The sequence below is a fragment of the Molothrus aeneus genome, chromosome 9 (assembly GCF_037042795.1).
Source record: "Molothrus aeneus isolate 106 chromosome 9, BPBGC_Maene_1.0, whole genome shotgun sequence".
NCBI classification, from domain to species: domain Eukaryota; kingdom Metazoa; phylum Chordata; class Aves; order Passeriformes; family Icteridae; genus Molothrus; species Molothrus aeneus.
The window spans coordinates 9493399-9513458 of record NC_089654.1 but is presented as its reverse complement, the minus strand read 5'-3'; the positions used below and the strand labels follow the sequence as shown (position 1 = coordinate 9513458).

The 20060-nt window shown below is 40.2% G+C and overlaps 1 protein-coding gene across 1 annotated transcript; it reads right to left on the bottom strand.

Annotated features, from left to right (window-relative positions):
* Nucleotides 1–204: 204 nt before the first annotated feature.
* Nucleotides 205–10659, bottom strand: LOC136560319 (riboflavin-binding protein-like). Its single transcript, XM_066556072.1, has 6 exons — nucleotides 10632–10659; nucleotides 9619–9774; nucleotides 8795–8894; nucleotides 7562–7690; nucleotides 3142–3253; nucleotides 205–450 (listed from the first exon to the last, which is right to left on the bottom strand). The coding sequence occupies exons 2-6, from the start codon at nucleotides 9755–9757 to the stop codon at nucleotides 205–207; spliced, it is 726 nt and encodes a 241-aa protein (XP_066412169.1). The 5' UTR covers nucleotides 9758–9774; nucleotides 10632–10659.
* Nucleotides 10660–20060: the final 9401 nt, after the last annotated feature.

Below are 20060 nucleotides of genomic sequence, written 5' to 3'. Positions count from 1 at the left end.
CGTTCAGTTCAAGTCCCAAGATTACACCTGTGCTAGCCTGTCTGGAGCTTTGTGATGCAGATGCAAAAACATCAGAGAAAGATTAATAGAACCAGCCATTGATTTATTATGTTCTAGAAAGGAAGGGTTAAAGCAGGCTGGCATGATGCCCCAAGCCCAGCCTCCACCACGATTTCCCTTGTGCTGACATCCATCCAGTAGCATTTATCTGGTCCGTTCACCTTCCTTTTGCTTTAGTTTCTCGAGCTTCAGGAGTTTATTTTGGCAGGCATGCTCCTCACTGCTGCTGCTGCTGCTGCTGCTGGAGCTTTCCTCTGAGCTTTTGGAGAGGAGATACTTGATTGCAATGGAGTCCTTCTTGTTCATTTGCAAGCAGAGGCAGGAGGATTCGCTCACCTTAAATGACTCCCCCCACATACTCTGGCACATGTCAGTGCCATTTGCATACATCTGTGCGTCAAATAAGAAATGCCTCATTACATTTAAATAAATTGAATTAGCATAGTTTGTATCAAATTGATCAACATTTATCACTTTTTAAAAATTTGTGCCAGGATATAAAAACACTGTCTGGAGTAGTTTATTGTCTTGCTGTGTGCTATGCCTCATCTCTTCTGAGATGTCTGAAAATGTTACCCAGTCCCACAACGGGCAAAAGTAATTTGCCTGTTTTGAGAGCAAGTGGTTACACAAAATGCAGGGATCAACAGCTGCCCTTTGTTTCCACCCTGGGGCTGACAGCCCAGCAGCTCTCTGGGGCTGACAGTTAAAGCTGTGTGTGAGAGCTTTTGCAACTTGTAGCATGTCAGGACACTCTGACATGCCTTGAAATCTGAGTAGTGCTGAAAGTGCCAGATAGTGCTTTGAATACAGGAATCTTTTTATTTACAGGCCAGACACAGCCCAGTGGAGTCACAGCTCCGAGGGATCTCATTGTGCCTGCTGCAATGTACTTCATGGCCGGGCAGGACCTTGCAGGCAAAGAAAAGAGACATAATTTAACAACTGCTTGAAGAAAGTAAGTTTTTGTCAAGCTTCCAAGGTGCTTTTTCCAGTGGGGCAATGGCCTTTCTGGCTCAAGAAACTGTGAATTGCAGCTTCTTGTACCTTTATCAAGTGAAACCGTTCTGTTCTTGCCACTATTGCATTTTGTAAGTCCTGTGTCATAGGACCTGTCAACCACACAACAAAGATACTGCTTGTTTGCTGAGCTCACATTGTGACAACGTTCTGCCTGCTCAGCTTGAGTTTATCTGAAGAAATTAGCAAGTTCTTCCCTATGTCCCTATGTGCAAAAAATTACGTTGTCTTTTGCCTTAAAAAAATATCCTTTATGAATAATAGAAAGTCCATTTCAAAAAGCCCCAATGACTTTGTAGTCTGTAAACCAGCTTTTCAGCCAATACCATCTCTAGCCAGGGCTTGCACCATGGATACTGCAGGTGCTGGAGAAGGCATGGAGCACATAGCCTCTATCCCCAACATAATCTTAAATTTCTGCAAAGGATTCTGACTCTTTAGCTTCTTGGAAAATGTCCTAGCCTGTGCATTAACACTGCTTGGGGAGCACCCAGCTGGGAGAATAATGACAATGCTAAAACTGGCCATGGTCAGTTGTACATCCTTAATATTCAGCATTTATTCTTTATTCAGCAGTTGTCCCAAATGGGCCTTAGAACCACTTGCATACATCACATGTAGGGCTGCTGATTGGTCCTCTGTGTGAAAAAAGGAACTGTCTACAGTGCTCTGACATCTGAGAACCCCTCCATGAGCTGAGTCCAAACCAAGGCAGTCTAGTGTTTGTATATCATGTAATCTTCATATGGGAAATGCATGTTTTTTAATTTCTCTGCAGAAATTTCATCCTTATGATTACTTACCATGCAAGTCTATTTGTGGTGAAAAACATGGGTAGTTTAGGGTGTGGTTCCATTTAGTTAAGGAATAGCTGTGCCTGGCTTCAAGTGATAAGACCTTGGAATTTGCTGCATGTTTTTCCCTGCAGATGGTATATTTTCTTTAAGAAATAAGTGCAAGGGAACTCAAGGTTAAAAACTCCTATCTCTGAAACAGGGACAACTTGAACAGAGACTGCAGATTATTTATGGAGATTATAATTTTGTTTTTCGCTTCATCTGGAACTACTGATGATTTAGCACATCTGGGAAACTAAGCTGTAAGTTTCCACAGCCCATTTGTTTTTGGCCACCTTCCTGAGTCTGCTGATTAGTGTCACTTTTGCAAGGCAGACAACAATCCAGCACGAACTGGACTATGTTTTCCACTTATATCAGTTGCTGAACTGACTTCTGGAAGTACATGCACTTGAATTGAATTCAAAATAATGAATCTGCAAGCCTTACTACCAGTCCCTAAGCACTTCACCTAAATTTTGTTTACTTCTTCAATTTGGGCAGTTTTTCATGGACTCAGTGAAGTTCAAGTGTTAAAAATATTCAAATACACTTTTGAACTGTATTATATCACTCTGATGCTAAACTTACTTGAGTCACTAGAAAAATCCTACCTAACTCTGGAAAAGTCTGTAAACCAGGTTCCAGGCAACTGTTTGCCTGTAAGTCTTGTCAGTTCTCATTTTATACACTTTTGCTCATAAAATTAGTTATCCCAACCATTAAACATTCTCAGAAAGATGGGATGGAGAAGGACAAGGTAAAATAGAGAATAGGGCAAGGATACCCAATAGGCAAGACAACTTCAAAAATTCCTCATTGGTTGGGGAATTCACATTCCAGTTTGAAAAGACAGAGAAGTGTAGAGCTCCATATTGTGTAAGGAGCCCTATGAATTGCATCTTAGTGTTTCTGTATGAAAAAAGTTCATTTATCTTTTACTTTTTAAATCCCACTGGGTTAAAATATCTGTGTTTCTTGGACTTTTGTTTCCCAATTGGAATGACTAGTGATTAATTAAATGTATATCTACCTACAGTGAGTACTGTTACATAAAAATGAATGTTTGAAAATTTGTGTACTTAAAAAGTCTGATGCGAGAATAGCTTGAAACTGCTGAAGTAAAAATAATTCACCGATGGCATTTTACTCCCATATATTCAGTGAAAAAACCCCAGAACTCCTAATGCCAAAGTTTCTGCTTCTGTTGATCAGGTTTTCTTACCTCACGGTATGGAATACATTTATCCTTACAGTGGTTTTCTCCATTTTTATCCCACTCCCAGTCTGTCAGCCAGTTACGAACACATATGGAATCATCTTTGCAGGCTTCATACCTTCATGGAGATTAGTGTGGAAGATAAAGTTACTTCTCTCACATTTTTCATTGGACTCAGATTCAACTCAAAGAGATGTCCAGGGGCTTTGTTAGTAACGTGGTGTGATTACACTGCAGCTTAGCAACAGATCTTCAAGCAATGTGCACATTATCTTAGCTTGACATGTTCATAAACTCTGAGCTGCCCAGGAAAACCTAAATTCCCGTGAAAACTAAACAGTTCACTCACTACCTTTTATACTGACAGACATAGCAAATGTTGTGGGTGTTTTCTGCTTGTTTATCTGATGTTTCTGAGTGGAGGAAATCCTGGGAGGGAGAGAGGGAGTTTCATGAATGCTGCTGTTCAGTATCATAACAGAGCATAGGTGTGCTAAGGGTGAACTGTCACTTGAAGGAGATGTGGGGAAAGTTTGTATTTATGAATTAATACGGGACAAGAAGAATGACGTTTGCCAGGCAGGGGAGTTGCTGTGAGGAATGTGCACTGAAATAAGGAAACTCCACAAAAACCAAAATAATATAAACTAATAGGCTGTCAGCCTCAGAATGACATTTTCAAAGAAGTTAAAAAGAGAAGGAAAGATAAGAGCCCTCTAGAGTATAGGTCTAAAATCTTAAATTTTAAGTTATTTTTAATTTTTAAGTGGTAATGTAGGAAAAAACCTATAAATGGCCTGGAATGAATAGAGTTCTGGCTGGTCGATGTGATGAGAGATCTCATGACTTACCATCTTCCTACATCATTTCCTCCCTTCCACTTCTCTTTTATGCTGCACTTTTTGGCTCTTACCTTTTTTAAGGACTTTAGTTAAGGACTTTACTTTCTGGAAATCAGTTAACATCTTCTTAAATTTAGTCTCATTGGCTTGTAGGACTATTCATACCAGTAACTGAGAGTGCCAAAATAATGAGGCACAGCTTCCAGAAAGTTCATGTTTAGCATGGTATTCGTAATTAGTGCATTTGGATGGATTTTCTGTTTGTCATTTTTAATCTTCAGGGTCATGTTTCAAAACTGTTTTGATATCACGAGGGCTGCAGCCTTACATTTTAAAATGAAATATGTGGATTGTCATGTGGTCACGAGAACTGGACATTGCAGTAGATTTGCAAATTCAGAAAGGTCAGAAGATGCATATCTGCAGTATCTTCACACTGGTTTTCTGGGCTTTTTGGAGGGAGAAAAAGCAATAACAGATGGAAGGTAACCAGGGCCTGAAGTAAACAGCTCAGGGTCAGAAGACATGTACTCTCAATGGGTTCATCCCTGAATCTGCTGTCAGAGGTAGGGGCTTTGCTGGAAATAGAGGCTAAAATTTGAGAAATTAATATTCATGGTATGCATTTGGTTTCCTAAGGAATATGAATAAATATATTAAAGTGTTTATATTTTTATTCACCATTATTTATTGATTTGTCAAGATGAAATGTTTCCTAACCACAATTATTACCTGACTGTGGGTTGTGCTATAAGCAGGTGACAAGGCATAATTCCATTGTTAGGTGTTTTTCTTTATCCCAATGGAAGTAATTATGAAGTCAAGTTTATGAAAAGTCATGGTTAGTGAAAAGTCCAATTTCTCCAGTCCAGAAACTCATATGTTGTTTATTAGAACATTAACTAAATGTGAGAAACATAAATACTTAAAAGACCCTCCCTGACCATATTAGTTCCCTCTGTATAATGAGTAGGATATTTTTATTTTAAAGCCTTTTCCACTGTATTTTTTCTAATTAGCTCTTTCTCTTTTCTAGGACACAGGGCCCTTTCACAGGTGAATGAGAAAGTGACTTGTACATTGAGCTCTTTCAAAAGCAATATTTTAAGGACTAGTGAGAGCAAGGAATCCTAAAACAATAGAAAGAAAAGGAAGGCCCCAAGCTACTCAGATGGATTTCTTTTAAATTAAGTCACTGCTCATTCAGAATACTCTGCACATTTCTGGCCACAAAGACATACAGTATGCAGCAGGCACACTCACAGTATGTAGAGAAAGTAGGTCACATCACCAGCAGTGCTACAGCATGCTAAAGGGCCTCCAGTGAAAAGAACATGAAAAAATGTTACTTTAAATCACCAGAAAGAGTGGGAATTCTGTCCAGGCTCTTTTCTAGCCTGAGGCCTTAAGCAGGGTGAAGGAATGGGTTTGACATTGGCATTAGGCAGGCACACAGACCAGCACGCAGGGTAATGGGCCATCAGTACATTTTTGATTCAGGCCAGGCATCTGTGACACCAACAGGAGCCATAGATCATTGCTCAGGACTTGTTTAGAGCAGATCCTCTCTCTACCAGGAGATTCTACTGGAAGAGGGTCAGTTTTCCTGGGCAGCAGCTCTCAATCACCCCACTGTTAAAAGTACTGTTTACACCCCAAAAGTTAAAAGTACTCTTTACCTGCAGGCTCTGGAAGTGTCCAGGGAACACTGAGGATTTTGCAATGTAATATTGACCTGCATGATCTACAATTGACCTACAGTGATCTACACTTTGGTATAAACCTCATATATAATAAAGCTGGCTTAAACTAGTTAATAGATGCAAACTAAACTTACAGCACACATTTTCTTTTATCTTTTACTCTCACACTTTTACTTGATATAACAGTTTAGTAAAGACTTTTCATGCTGCTTGTTTTGGGACACGTTTGTTTTAGATCATGGTATTCTATCATTTTGCCCATTAGATCTCTTCTAGAGCTCACTGGCAATGCCAGTGCTTTAACACCCAAATGCAATATTTGGTAATTGGTTCTGAGCTTTAAGATTCAGAGCACTGAGGTAAATTCAAGGTCTCAGTCTTTATCTTCAAGGAGGTAAATGATCTGGATTCAGTTTAGGAGATTACAAAAATGTATCAAGGAAGACTGCATGTGACAAATCTGTTCCTGAGGCACATGTAGTTTCCTGACACAGAAATAAAATTCATTCCTAGAGAAACCTCTAGGAAAGCTAAGAAATACATCAGCCTTTCACACTCACTTCCATTACAAATCCAAGCTATGCTTCTTGTTTCCTTCACTGGCACAAAGCAATGGAGACATATTTGAAGACAAATCCTACCAAAATTCTGCACTGCATACATGATTTTGCCCTTGGAGGGAATGGAAATGGATCCACATGTCAATAATATTCAAGCTGTGTAAGCCCTAGGGAAGTGGGGCAGAGAGCAGCCCAAGAGAACCCTACTGTGTTCTGTATCTTTTGTACTTTTAAGAAAAGCTCTTTTATAAAATTTTTAGAAGTATTGAAATGGTTTTCCATGATTTTCAGAGTGGCCTAAGGGATCCAGACATTCACAGTCCATTACTTTCATGGAAAGTTAGCACTTATAATCTTATCCTGTAAACAGAGCCTGGGGTGTTTGTGTTTCACACACACATCCAGACAAGTTCCTCCAGTGACTGGGCACAACATTCATAAGGTGCTGACTGAGTTTATGTGTCCCATGGTGATGTTTTTAAGATCCAACATCTCAAAACAGGGAGGGAAAGGAAAGAAAGAGGGAGGGAGAGATATATGCTGGATAAGTACCAGTGGAAAAACCTCAGTACCCTACATGGATATAATTCTCCTGCCCCAACACTAAGGACAGATGGGTGCTGGGTTGCCCTACCATGTGCCTTGCACTCAAAACATAATGTGATTCTCTGATGCTGTGTTTTGGGAAACAAAATTCAATGCTATTATGCTGCTCGTTGCTATTATTAATTTTAGCATTAGTTGGCTGCAATTGTCTCTGATATTCAGGCTTTTAGAAGAGATTTCAGAGAGTATGATGATAGAAGGGATAAGGTCAAGGGTGAAAAATTAAGGAATGAAGCTAATTTGTAAAAATATTTTGTTGAAATCCCACAGGAGTTGATACCTTTCCTGATTTTGTAGTGCATTTTATACATGCAAAACAAATGTATCATGTAATGATCAAGTGTTCAGATTGAAAATGCTAATTGCATAAATGATATTTCACAGACATGGACTTTTCAAAGGGTGGGCAGGCTCTTGCTGCTGCCAGTGCCTCTCAGTGTGGCAGGAGCTCCTCTGGCACGATGCCACTGCACTGCATCCTCCCCCAGAGCAGGGCAGTGCTGTCCCCAAGTCACTAAACTCATCTTAGTGTCCCCATCCTGCATTCACAGCTAGTGTCATTATTATTTTGGGGGCAGTAGCTTAGCAGAAGGAAAAGCAGAGACAACAAACTAGAAATTCAGAAGCAGAACAAGAGAAAAGGTGATGTTACACCACTGAATCACGGGCATATTAAAACTAAATAAAAATACTTTGATAAAAAAGCTGAACCTACCAGTCATCACAAAAGCTTTGACACAATGGAACAGCCTGGATAGCAGCAGTGTCATTGGGATGGATCCAGTAAGCAGCATCTGGAGAACACCGGTAAAAGCACTCGATTTTCTTTGTGAAATCTTCACAGCTGTGGTGGATGAGAAAAGCCACAAATAAGCCTGTTTCTCAGCATCAAGGCTACAGCCTCAGTTTTCTAGGCCTGCTTTGATGTGGATGCAATACTACGGATTAGGAGAAAAACACAGAAAAGCATCCTTTGGCCCTGTTAATGCCTAAGTTTGAAACTCATTCCTCTGGCTTTGTGTACAGGCTCTGACCATGCAATTACCACAGCCAGCTACAGCACAAATGTTTCCATGCATATTTCAGCCCTATTTGTGTAAGCTTTCTGTAAACTTTTGAGGCCTTGAGTTTTCCTGGCAACAACAATTCCAGGCAATAATAAAATGTAGCTTAGAACTATAGCATGAAGCTTTGTTTGTGCTGTAGCCTCATGGTTTCATTAATCTTTAGATTTTTCCCACAGCCCAGCTGAATTTACTTAAAATCACATACTGTGATGCTCTCCTGGGAGGGGCAGGCAAGAGCTGTTACTTTTTCACATCTGTTTTTGCTTAATTGTTTTGTACTTTCATCCCTTTATTTCTGTAACTTGCCATGTTTCACAGCTTTAACATCTAACGAGGTACTGTACTCAAAATCTTAATTAAGGAGACATTTTTCATGGTTACAAAACCCACAGGACTACAAGAATTTTTATTCTAAATTTTCAGCTGTTTCATTTCTGGGCTCCTGTGCTTTTTTTTTTTGTGAGATTTAGTAATCTAGTTGATGTGCTTTCTAAACAAAGGAAGAAGCCTGGTCTCTATTCATTACAGATCACTTTCACTGGTGGGTGATGGTTGGAGAGCTCCAGAGGTGCAGGGTGGTTGTCACCTACTGGGTTTATAACTGGTTTGCATTGCAAGATCTGGTTCTATACTGAAATCAAATTTGAAAAAAAAATAACCCTGTCTTGAAAAAATGGCAGAAGTTGTGCAGACTTAGGGATTTGTGAGTTTATGTGAGAGGAGAAGAAGAGTCAGAGGTTGGTCAGGTATAGAGAAAAGGTGATGGGGAACTAGGCTGGGTGACATAATCTTTACGGTAACCTAATGTCCATCAGCAGCTGGTGGCTGCTCCAGCCCAGATCAGGGGAAGCAGGACACAGCAAACATCAAAGCTGACTTACGATTTACTGAGCTGCCCACATCTGTTCCAGTAGCTGTTGCTTACTCTAATTACTGGGGAATGAGCCAATTGCTCTGTGAAGTCTGCATAGCAACAGGAAACTGTTGGGAGTAAAACAAAGATCTTGCATTAAGTGTTCCTTTTTAACACTGTATTTGGAAGACACAAAATATAAGATGAATCTGGTTTGAACCATAACGTGGTAAAGTCTCTTAGTAGTAACTAGAAGATGTACTCAAGCTCTAACAATTTTGGATGTGAAAGTGGCAGTGTAAATGCCAGGTGAAGCAGACTGACATAAACAGTGCTTTTGTCAAGTTGTGCCCAGAGAGTCCCAGGAATTTTACCAGTGTTCTGCCAGATGGCACATCCCGAGGGATACTAACTTTGAAAACTATCGAACATTTAAAAAAGGACTTGAAGAATTTTAATAAGTACTGTACTTTGCTTACAATAGAATTTCGATTTTAAATTTTCCCGTTTGGTGTCTGCTGCAATTGATTCTTATACTTAATTACAATAAACCAAAATAATCTTTGCTGTAAACATTTTTAAGCAGATGGAACTACAAGAAAGGCAGACAGCATCAGAATTTTGAAAAGAAAATAAATGAAGTCAATGAGAATTTTACAGCTGACTTTGTTAAGACCCAGAATCTTACTCTTGGTTTGCATGCAGCAAAATGCCAATGAAGGAGGCTTTTCAAGTACAATGTATACTGCATCTTATATATATTTTTGAGAAATTAGGGGAAATGCCAAAACAATTAGTGTGTACAATGCTGTATTTCTTAACCGTATTTGGAAAAAATTAAACCACTCTTACATTTAGAGTAGAGAGTGCACTCTTGCATATTTGGCTCAGGACCTGGCTTCAGTTTTTGGGTGTCCCCCTCCAGACATCCATATTTTTGGCAGGTGGATGATGTTATGACAGCAAGGAGGGTGATAGCAAACCTCAGCATTGTTCTTCAGCTCTTTTTGCTGTATGGAGAGAAGTCTTTGTTTACATCTTTTATTTCTAGGAGAGCCCATAACATTAAAAGGAAGGACTGCATTTAAAATACTACATATATGATCAAATAAAAATGCTCAGCAAAGATGTACACAGAAATACTAAGACACATTCTCCCTTCCTATTTGCTTATAACTGAACACTTAGCCTTCTGTTACATATTTCTGAGGTTTGGTGGCAAGTGATAAAAGTCATCAATTCAGACTATGTATGAAAACATGTTATAATTTTCAGTATTTAAGAAAATTATTTCAAATTTCTTCCACTGAGCTGAATTATTTTTTAAACCTTCCAAGAGATATTTGTATGTTTCACTAGATTTGAAGAAAATATTGATAAGTTCTAAAACCTGAAGAGTTTTTTTGCACACTTGGAAATTACCCATTAAATACAACTGCAAGTGAGATAGTAGTGTTCACCACCTGAGCTGGATAAATTACATTGAATATTCACCTTTGTTGAAGTTATGCGAATTTATATTTAAGAATAAGATCTGTTGTTTTCTGCTTCTTTTGTAGAGTTTGGTCAAAAATGCAAGACAAAAATGTTTTGTCTTTATGACTAAACTTTCTCTAAACACAGGCTATACATTAGTCACCTATAAAGATAAATCTAGAACTTGTTACATAAATCAATGCATTATTCTTTGTACATATTATTATTTTAATCCTTCATTCTTTAGTTAAATATTCCTGTTAACTTTTTGGAATAATTTTGTCTGAATAAGCACTGCAGTTCTTCTATGTACCTAGACTTTTCAGATATAAAGAACAATTTATACAGAAGAAAAAAAACTATTTCTTCAGTTTCTCAGTAATTTCTCACCTCTTTTGCTTTCCTTCTGGGTGATACTTCTCCCTGGAACAGGAACACAGTAAATTGCTTTTCCCATTTTCCACTTTATATACACACCATCTGGCATCAGTGCTCCAGAATTTGTTTGCCCTGGAAGAGTTCCTTGACCCTTTGGAATGCTAACACAAATTTATCTCAAAAGCAGATGCAATGACCAGCACATAATGCCCTTTTATTGCTTGCAAACGTCGACATGATAAAGAGGAAAGTACAAACACGGGTTAGAATTAGAAAAACAATAGCTCTCCTATATTTCAAATGCCATTAACCCCTCCTGCCCGATTTTTCCTTGTATTATTAATTATTAAATTAATTTCTACAGTGGTTTCATGGAGCTCTCACCACAAATTCAGGCTTCAGTAAATTCAAGATATTAAATGCTTCTTATTTCAGCCTGACTGACTTAATTCTGACTAATGGCTTGCCTTGTTACTCAGTAATTTTACTACATTCCCTGGAAGATAGTCCATGTCTCCTGATTCCCAGTTCTTTGCTCTCTCTTCATAAGATCCCTTCCAAACCTGCTGCTGTTCCCCCTGCTTGCTCTATACCTGTCTCACAGGTACCTTACAACCAGGCTCACAAGCACTACAAGAAATGGTTGATTGTACCACAGATAGTGGCTCCTGATGGGATTTCATTGGGAAACCTGCTTTCTGCAAAGAGCATTTGCATCTAAACATAAACCATTGGTGGTGATGATAAATGGTTGCACTCATTTTCACAGGTTGTCTTGCTGTACTATAAAGAGCAGCACCCCTCAGTACCTTGCAATTATTTATATGCATGAGGAAAGCAGCATCTGTTGGTTTTTTGTTTTAAATAGAACACTGATTTGTCAGATAATACACTGAGGCCATTATCTACTAAGCTTTTCTTTTTTTGAAAATACAAACCTTGGCACAGTAGAAGTGTGGTATGATTCTCAGTGTGCAAAGGCATGATAATAAAACAATCTCTACAAGCTGTAAGCACTGATTCCTATTCTAGCTCTAGTAAATGCCTCAAGGTGAGTCTTGGTGGCCTAAAAAGAGCCTTTTCCAGATGAGTGGAAACTGAGCAATTTTCATGTTCCAGAATGAATTTAATTAAGGCAAATTTAGAGAATGAATTTAATTAAGGCAAGTTTAAAAAGGCATAAAGTAACTATAGTAGAAAATGAAGTCAATCTAATGGCTTATTACCCATGCTTTCACCTCATGTGGCTTGATCTAGTGTTGGCTGAAATTCATGGAGCTCCTTGCTGCTTTGCAAAGTAAAGGATTGGTGTGTGCTGCTCAACACTCAGATCTGTGCAGTCATACAAAATAAAGACCAAACTAAAATATGAACATTGACTTTCAACCCTGTGAGGAGTGGACAGGCTGGCCAGCCTGGTGAAAAACACAGAAATAGTCCATGCTCTGCTCCTTCCTGCTTGGATTGTGAGAAGTTCATGGACACTGGTGAGGTGTCAGCATGCCAGGAGGTTCTTGTAATGCCTCTGCTCACTGAATTGGCATACAAATTATATTAAGCTATAGGAAACTGGGATTGCTTTCAGGCTTTGAGTTTGAGCCAAATGGGACCGCTTGCTGGGAGATTAGGCAGAGTTTCTAGCAGCAGGAAGGAAAATTGTCATATGTTTGTGATTTCCCAGACTTGGCTTTTGGTTAGCAGTACATGTAAGCAGGCTCAGGCTAAGGAGCTTTTAGTGATGTTGGCTATACATCATCTCATGAGAAGTGAATCTTGGTTCTTTTCTAAAAGTATTCTCTACCAATTGCTTTGTCTGATATCTTATACTGGGAAATTTGTTAAAGGAATCTTCTTACTTCTTCCCATATTTGAAGGGGTCATTTATCTTAATTTGTTAAAATTTAAGTAATTTTCAAGCACTTGGTGATATTCTTGTACTTTAAAGATTCCTACTGCTGTTTCATTTTAACTTTAATATCAGTACCCTGTAACTTCTATTCATCTCTTTAGAAGCTAGAGTGAAAGCATGGATGATGTTGAGGTATTGCCACAGACAACATTTCAGGCACCACAACAATGAATTATCCTCATCTGATGATTTAATTGATAGTGGCCAATGGTGTTAGCAAACCCATGCATCTATTCCAAACCCACAAACACTGCTACATTAGGTCTCAAGAGTCATCAACCTGAGCAATTTCCTTCTGGCACAAGTCAAAGGCAGAAAATTAGGGAAAAAATGTTTAAAAAATATAGTTTCTAATTTTCCCAGCTTCTGGCACTCAGTTTAGTAACTATGTGAACTGACATCTTGTACCTCAACAGAGTGATCCCTGCTTTGTGAGTCAGATCTCTTTCATGACTGCAGCAAGCTTTTATGCTTTAATATTCTTGGTAACTCTGCAAAGCCGATGCGGTTAAGGGAAAAATTGTTTGTGCTTCAAACCAGTGACAATTGCCAGATCCATTTCCCTTCTTGGCACCCTGAAAGTGTAACAACAGTGTGATTGGAGGAAGACTGAGTTTCAGGAGTGTAAATTAGAGCATTTGGCCTGTTACAGCTTTATTAGACATGGCAATGTCTGCTAATGAAATTAATCTGTTTGTTCCTCATGTCTCAGCGTGAGTCTGCATGCTCAGAGGTTGGAAGTGTTTTTCTTGTTAACTGTAACAAAAAATGTAATTAGGAGAACAGGTTGTTATCTAATTTAATGACACTCCTTTAAATGCAGAACTGCATTTAAAGTAGCAGCAAGAACATGTTATTTGATGATCGCTAAAGTACATAACCTGGACTTCCATTATGTCAGACTTTAGAACTGAGAGTTTGTCTTCACAGGTCCTGGTTGAATGTATCATGTCACAAGTCAAGCTGAATGCCAGGGGAGACACTCCAGATGGACTCAGTCTGGCACTTCTGACTCTGGAGAAAAACAGCTGAGGTCAAATCTTAATGCTACTGAATCTGAGGTGTGATTTGTTTCAGCTCACTGATAGGATTTCTCCTATTTTTTTCTTGGTGTAAGGAATACATGACAGAACAAAGTAAGGCTTATTTGTTTTATTTGAGTACACAAATGTTGCTGAGCTAGTTCTCCAACAGGGCACAAGAATGACAAAAGCACCAGTAATTTTATATAATGGAGAGTGTGAGTCAGTGGTGGGTAAAAAAGCAGATATTTTAATGAATGGTAGGTTTGAAAAGGAATCACAACACAAACCAACAAAATTAGAATTGTAAAAATGTCATTTTAAGCCCCATGTTAGGCATTTCAAAATTAAAGGGGACAAAAACCTACTTATTTCAGCTTATTACTGAGTTGAAAGCACCTCTTGAAAGCATAACAGAATGCTCTTCCTTTGCCCTAGTCTTTCATTTGCCTTTCACATTCTGCTAGTCTGTTACTGTGGGATTCCTTGAACCACTAACAATTACTGTTAGTTTTTCTACAAAGAAGGGTTTGGGTGGCTCCTGACTGGTGTGAAGGGGACTTTCACAAGTGACAAGGAAAATCTGTGTCCAATTTGACCTATACTCCAGAAATAACCAGCTGCAATCATGTTTTGAATTTAGACCATTAATATTTAACTGATTTTTCTACATCACTTATGTAGAAATCACTTATGAGTGATGAATTTCCTCTTAGGGGAATAGCAATACATTCAAAAAAATTACACTTGAATTATGGGTAATCATTATTTGAATAGAGATAATGCCTAGATGTCTCTGCCTAAAGTTGTGAGGTAGTGTTTTAAATACTTGGTGCCATTACTGGATTCTGGGTGGCCACGTCCAACAGTCCCCTCTGTGCCTTGATCCTGTACTGCCCCTTTCCCTCCATTGTCCTGGCAGAGCACACATGAGATTGTGCACCCAACCAGATGGGGAAAGTGATACAGCAAAAAGAAATCTAGTGCTCCCCTTGCCTCCAGTGTTTCTGTGTGAATCAGTTTCAGTTTACAGCACAGCTGAAGAAGAGTTTTGTTGCTGGAAAGGGTGGTATCACACTGAGAGAGACACGTGAGGGTAGGACTGGCAGAACCTCAGTCAGAACTGCCAGCCTCTGTGCCCCACTGTGTTGACATTCTGTGCTGGTTTTTTTTTAATTGTTACGTTGAACACCTTGTAATGAAAATGAAGAGCTGACAGGTCTATAGAGAAAACAAATAATGCAAGCACAAGGTAACAGTGAGATCATACTGGTCAACATATTAGAAGGCAGTGACTGGAAGCCTCCAGATGAGTCACTGCTGAGCTTTTCCTGTTGGCATCACTGCAGGGACGAATGTTAAGGAGGACACGTTGCCTCAGATGAATGACTCTCATACATGCCATATTAGTCCTAGATAGCTTGACTCAATGTCCTGTGATGATTCTGTGGTTAGAAAATTGACCACAAGACTCATGAAACAGGTGGTTTTGTCCAGTACCTTTGTTTACATTGTCATCTCTCTCTCTCTCTCTGCACCCCTCAAATAGCTCTGCTCTCTGTTGTATAAACCAAGACATATTTTTGCTTCCAAATCTTTCCTCAGTTATCTAAGGCCCTCTTTGACTGTTCTCCTTCAACACAGACACCTTAAGTCTCTCGAAGTACCCCAGTGCCAGCCTTCCCAGCACACCTGTTGGATTTCCAGGGCTGCTGTTTTGTATTTGTCATCTTCTGTATGGGAGGCGTTTCTGTAAGTAACAGTAGAACCATGTGTAATCCTCCCCTTGGCCCTTCTTAAATCCCATCTTTGTTTGGGTGCCAAAGAGAAGGTGACAACAGTTCAGATCTGAATCTACTCCTGCTGGCCAATCTCTCCCCCTTCCTAATGTGCTTCTCTTTTTGGACCTTTCAGAAATACACACAAATATAGGTATTTTTGTCCAGATGTATTTTGTCCTCTGTTCACACACAGGGGTAGCAGCCCTACTGCAGCAATTGCTGTACAGTCAAGCCCAAACTGACAGAGAGCAGCACATTCACTGGTCTCTTCTTCTGTTTAAAGCTCTAATGTGTTTGATGAGCTCTTGGAGCTAAGAAGTGCTGTTAGCTTAGCACTAGGCTCTCCTGATACTTCACAACCATAATTTTTAACTTCTACTACGTATTTTCAGATTTTCATATTTTTATCTTCTATTTCCTTATCAGATGTAAATATGATACCTAAAACAAGGTTAGAGCAGTGCAAAGCTGTCACTTTGACATACTGCATCACTGCAAACAAGGATACTTGTCCTTCATGGTATACGAAGAAGGAAAATAACTATTGGAAAGCAAATCATATCCAGTTATGACTGGAATTTTGCTATATCTAGATCTAGTAATTGCCTTTCATATGTCTGCTGGTTTACTTCATTAGTCTGTCCCTAGAACAGACTAATAGTAGTAGTTTCCAGCAAAGATGCACTGGAATAATATATGGTATAGTATACTTTAATGGAAAAAAACCTGCTAGTAAGAAAGTTCTTCTGAATCCTCCTTAAGTCAATGTTTAGTTTGTGCCTTGAAACATAACTATTTACAACCTTCCTGTAAAAAATCCTTATGTAACTATGAATATTTTTATTAATTACACAAATGTCTAAAATTTGTACTTCTTGACCCTGGGATGAGTTCAGCTGGTCAGAGCATAGTGGTGATAACACCAAGGTTGTGGGTTAGATCCTTGTGTGGGCCATTCACTTAAGAGTGAACTTGATGATCCTCGTGGGTCCCTTCCAACTCAGAATATTCTGTGATTCTCAAACAGCAGACCTCACTAGACCCAGATGATGAGAAATTGTTCCTAGATTGTGTCAAGGTCCCACACTTACAAATTCTCCTGTGTTCTTTTAGAAAATCCTTTGTTTCTCACTGTTTCCCTGCAGCTTGGGGGTACTGATGGGGAGCTGTACTCTGTAGCTGCACTCCTGTGCTGTGCAGGCTTATAACTGGTATTCTCTAGTTGTATCATGCTGGTGTTTTTTTTTTTTTTTTTTTTTTTTTTTTTTTTTTTTTTTTGTGAATCTTGAAGAAAGAATGCTGTCACATGCGTGGAGTTGGGGAAGCTGGCAGGAGTCAGGGTGATGACATGCAGCCTGTTAATTACTCTGTTAATTACTTGTCATTCCTGACACTCTGTGCAGGTACAGCACCACATGCCGCAGTCCCATGCCTTCCTCCTGCCTGACTGCACATTGCCAATTGCTAAACATTAGTATTCCAGTGCAAAGCCCAGAACTTGTCTGTGAATACCATTAGAAGTGGGTCACTAACAGAAGGTGTGTGACAGATTCACATGCAGAACAACCAAAGCCATTTCCTCCGTGTCGTGTCGTACAGAGCACAAACACTGAGAGGGAAGGCTGTGTGTACAGTGTGAGTGGAATGACAAATGACAGGATGCAGTGATAGACTTGTTTGATGGTATTAGTGAAGCAGTTCTGCCTTGGAAACAGTGGAAGCAGGTGATCAGCTGGGCTATGTGTGCCACTGATTTTGCCAAATGGTCAAATTTAATAGGGATTCAAATGATTAAGTATTTCATTTTGAAGAGAAAATTCTCTTGCTCAGCAGAATGACTTCTACTATTTAGCATTTTCTATTCTGTTTGGAATAAAGAGGTTTTAACCCCACAGCTTCAGTCTGCATATCTGTCTTCCAGCTCCAGGAATTATTGCTGTAGCTGTGTGCTAAGCAGTCATAAAAATGTTGCAGAGGAATTTATCATTCCAGAAAACATGGAGTGAGTTCGAGTAGACTGTGTTCTGCCCTACCAAAGTCCCTTTAAACCAGCTAGAGAAGAATGGAAGGGAACTTTTCCTGGCAGTATTATTCCAGCTACCTTCTGAATCAGAAGAGCATGCTGAGACCTTTTTTATATGGAAAAAACCAAGGTGGAAGCCAGGGAAAGGCAGTATCTGGAACTGCAAAGAGAAACTGCATTAGCTGAGTGTCAGCACATGAGCTACACAGACTCTGTGGTGCCCTGCTCTGTGTTAGTCAGTGTAATCTAAGAATCATTCCCTTTATAACCCTTTATTAATTATTTTTCCATTTTTTTTTTGATGTGACAGAAGATTTCTGGAGACAAACATCATGGGCATTGATGTAGCACCACACCACGCTCTGCCTCATTCATCTGTACTCCTTCTCCCTGCCAAGCCTCTCATGATTCGTTCACTTTTATTTAAAGCTGGGAAAAAAAAGTTCAGAAAACTAGCTCATATGGAAAAGAAAAATCAGGTCACTCAGACTGGTCTGCAGATTCAGGTCATATTCAGTGACACGTTTAAATGGAAAAAAATATGGGAGAATCAGTAAAATGAGGAGTATTTTTCCTATTCTGTTAATATGAAACCTCACTGTTCTTTTGTTTCAAAAATATTGGAAAGACATTTTGAATCCAAAATACTAAACGGGGATTAAACAGAGAAGGAAATGAGCCAGAAGCAAACCAAACACAATCTCTTTGCAAATAAAATGTCCTATTAACTCCCAATGGCTTTTTGATTTGGAGAAATGAAAGATATTTTTAATTTTTAAATTAAAATACAGAACCAAAAGGCAATTATTTTCAATTCTGTCTCAAATGAAGAACTGAAGGTTTGTTTCTAACATGTTTATTTGTTTAATATGTTAGACAGGTAATGTTATACACATTCTCATTGTGACTTTTCTTCCTGTGTGCATGGAAGAATTCCTTTCTGGCACACAAAGCAAACAGGTGTGAGCCAGATCAAGGTGTCCCACAGGCCATAACCAACAAATAACTAATTGGCATCCATGCTGCAACAGGGCAAAGATCCAGCCAAATTATGATGAGGCACTGGTGCCATCCTAATAGACTCACATTAACAAGGACGCCAAGATTCCATAAATTTGCATTATTTACATTTAGTTAGAGCAGGATTCCCAGCTGGGAAGTTCCACATGGTTGTCCGTCCTGATCATATACAATTATGATGGAAAAAGACCTCTCTGACTAATCCAGCATCCTGAAATAGTTTTCAGCAAGCATTTAAACATTAATAATTACTTAAAAATGCTCCCACTCTTCTACCTCAATAAATCATTGTATTTTTGTTCTTTGTACAAAATGAATAAAAAATTTATACAATTAGATTTCCTGGTTGAAGATGTATGAGCCTTTTCAGCTTGGTAAAATGGAAAAATGAGTTATTTTTTCTGCAGGAGCAGCAAGATTCCTGACTACGTAATAGTGAAGGAAAAACCCCAAAACTTCAAAGTTGCTTTTGTGAAAAATGAATGCGGAAACTGGTAACTTAAACCCTCAAGAAATAATTTGCAAAGACAAAAATGCCACGAGGGTGTGAACTACCGAGATGGAACACGAGGTGATGATATTCTCTTACTACTCCTTGAGGTAATGAATCTCTGAAGGTTTGACTTTTCTGCTAAGATGGTGAACTACATCTTAATCCACACCCTAAGAAGTGGAGGGGCACAGCTGGTGAACATTTTCCTGCAGCTCGGAGTTCCTGTGGAGGGATGTGGGATGCCCAGAGGTTCTCCACTCGCCTGGGCACTGAGGATTTGGGGCTTCAATCCCACCGTGTCTTGCTGGAGGAAGTCTGTGGCATTTTTCCAATGCGACTGTCTACGTGTAACACCATCTGGAAGGTCTTGCACCCTCCTGAGATTTTCACGGACAATTAAGAATTTATTGACAGGGAAGCTGGATTGTGCTGGACATCTGAGCTGATCTCGGATCACAACCATAGGGACAGGATGACGCACAGAAAGTTCTACCTGAATACGAGGAAGAACTTTACTCTGTGGGTGACCACACACCTGTACAGATTGCCCAGAGAGATTGTGGAGTCTCCGTCCCGGGCGATGTCCCAGAGCCGTCCGGATGCCATCCTGTGCCTCGTGCTGGAGCAGGGAGGCTGGAGCAGATGAGCCACTGCGGTCCCGTCCAGCCTGACTCACTCTGTGATCCACAGAATGGCAGAATTGTAGAATCGCAGAGTGACAGCACGGTTCAGGCTGGAAGGGACCACAGTGCCTTTATCTGCTCCAACCTCCCTGCCCCAGATCCCGAGGCACAGGATGGCATCCAGACAGCTCAGGAACATCCTCCGGGAGGGAGACTGATTCTGTGGGACACGAAGGCTGCCCTCACGCCCGCGCGACACTCCCGCAAGAGGCATCCTCATCTCACACCGCTCAGCCTCCTCCTGCGAGGCAGCCCCGGCACGCACGCAGAGGCCGTTCCGCCCGGCAGGGCCACCGCTGGCCGGGACAGCCCAGCCCGGACCCCGCCGCGGAGCCTCCCCGGGTACCCCCGCACCCGCCCGCCCTCAGCGCCCACGAGTCTCGCTCCTCCTCCCGCGGCTCTCGCGATAGCGGGCGGCAGGCGGCGCGCGGGGCGGGAGGGGGGCGGTGCCGCGGCGGCCGCGCTCGCTGACAGGCGGCGGGAGCGGGAGCGCGCGGCATGTCCGCGCC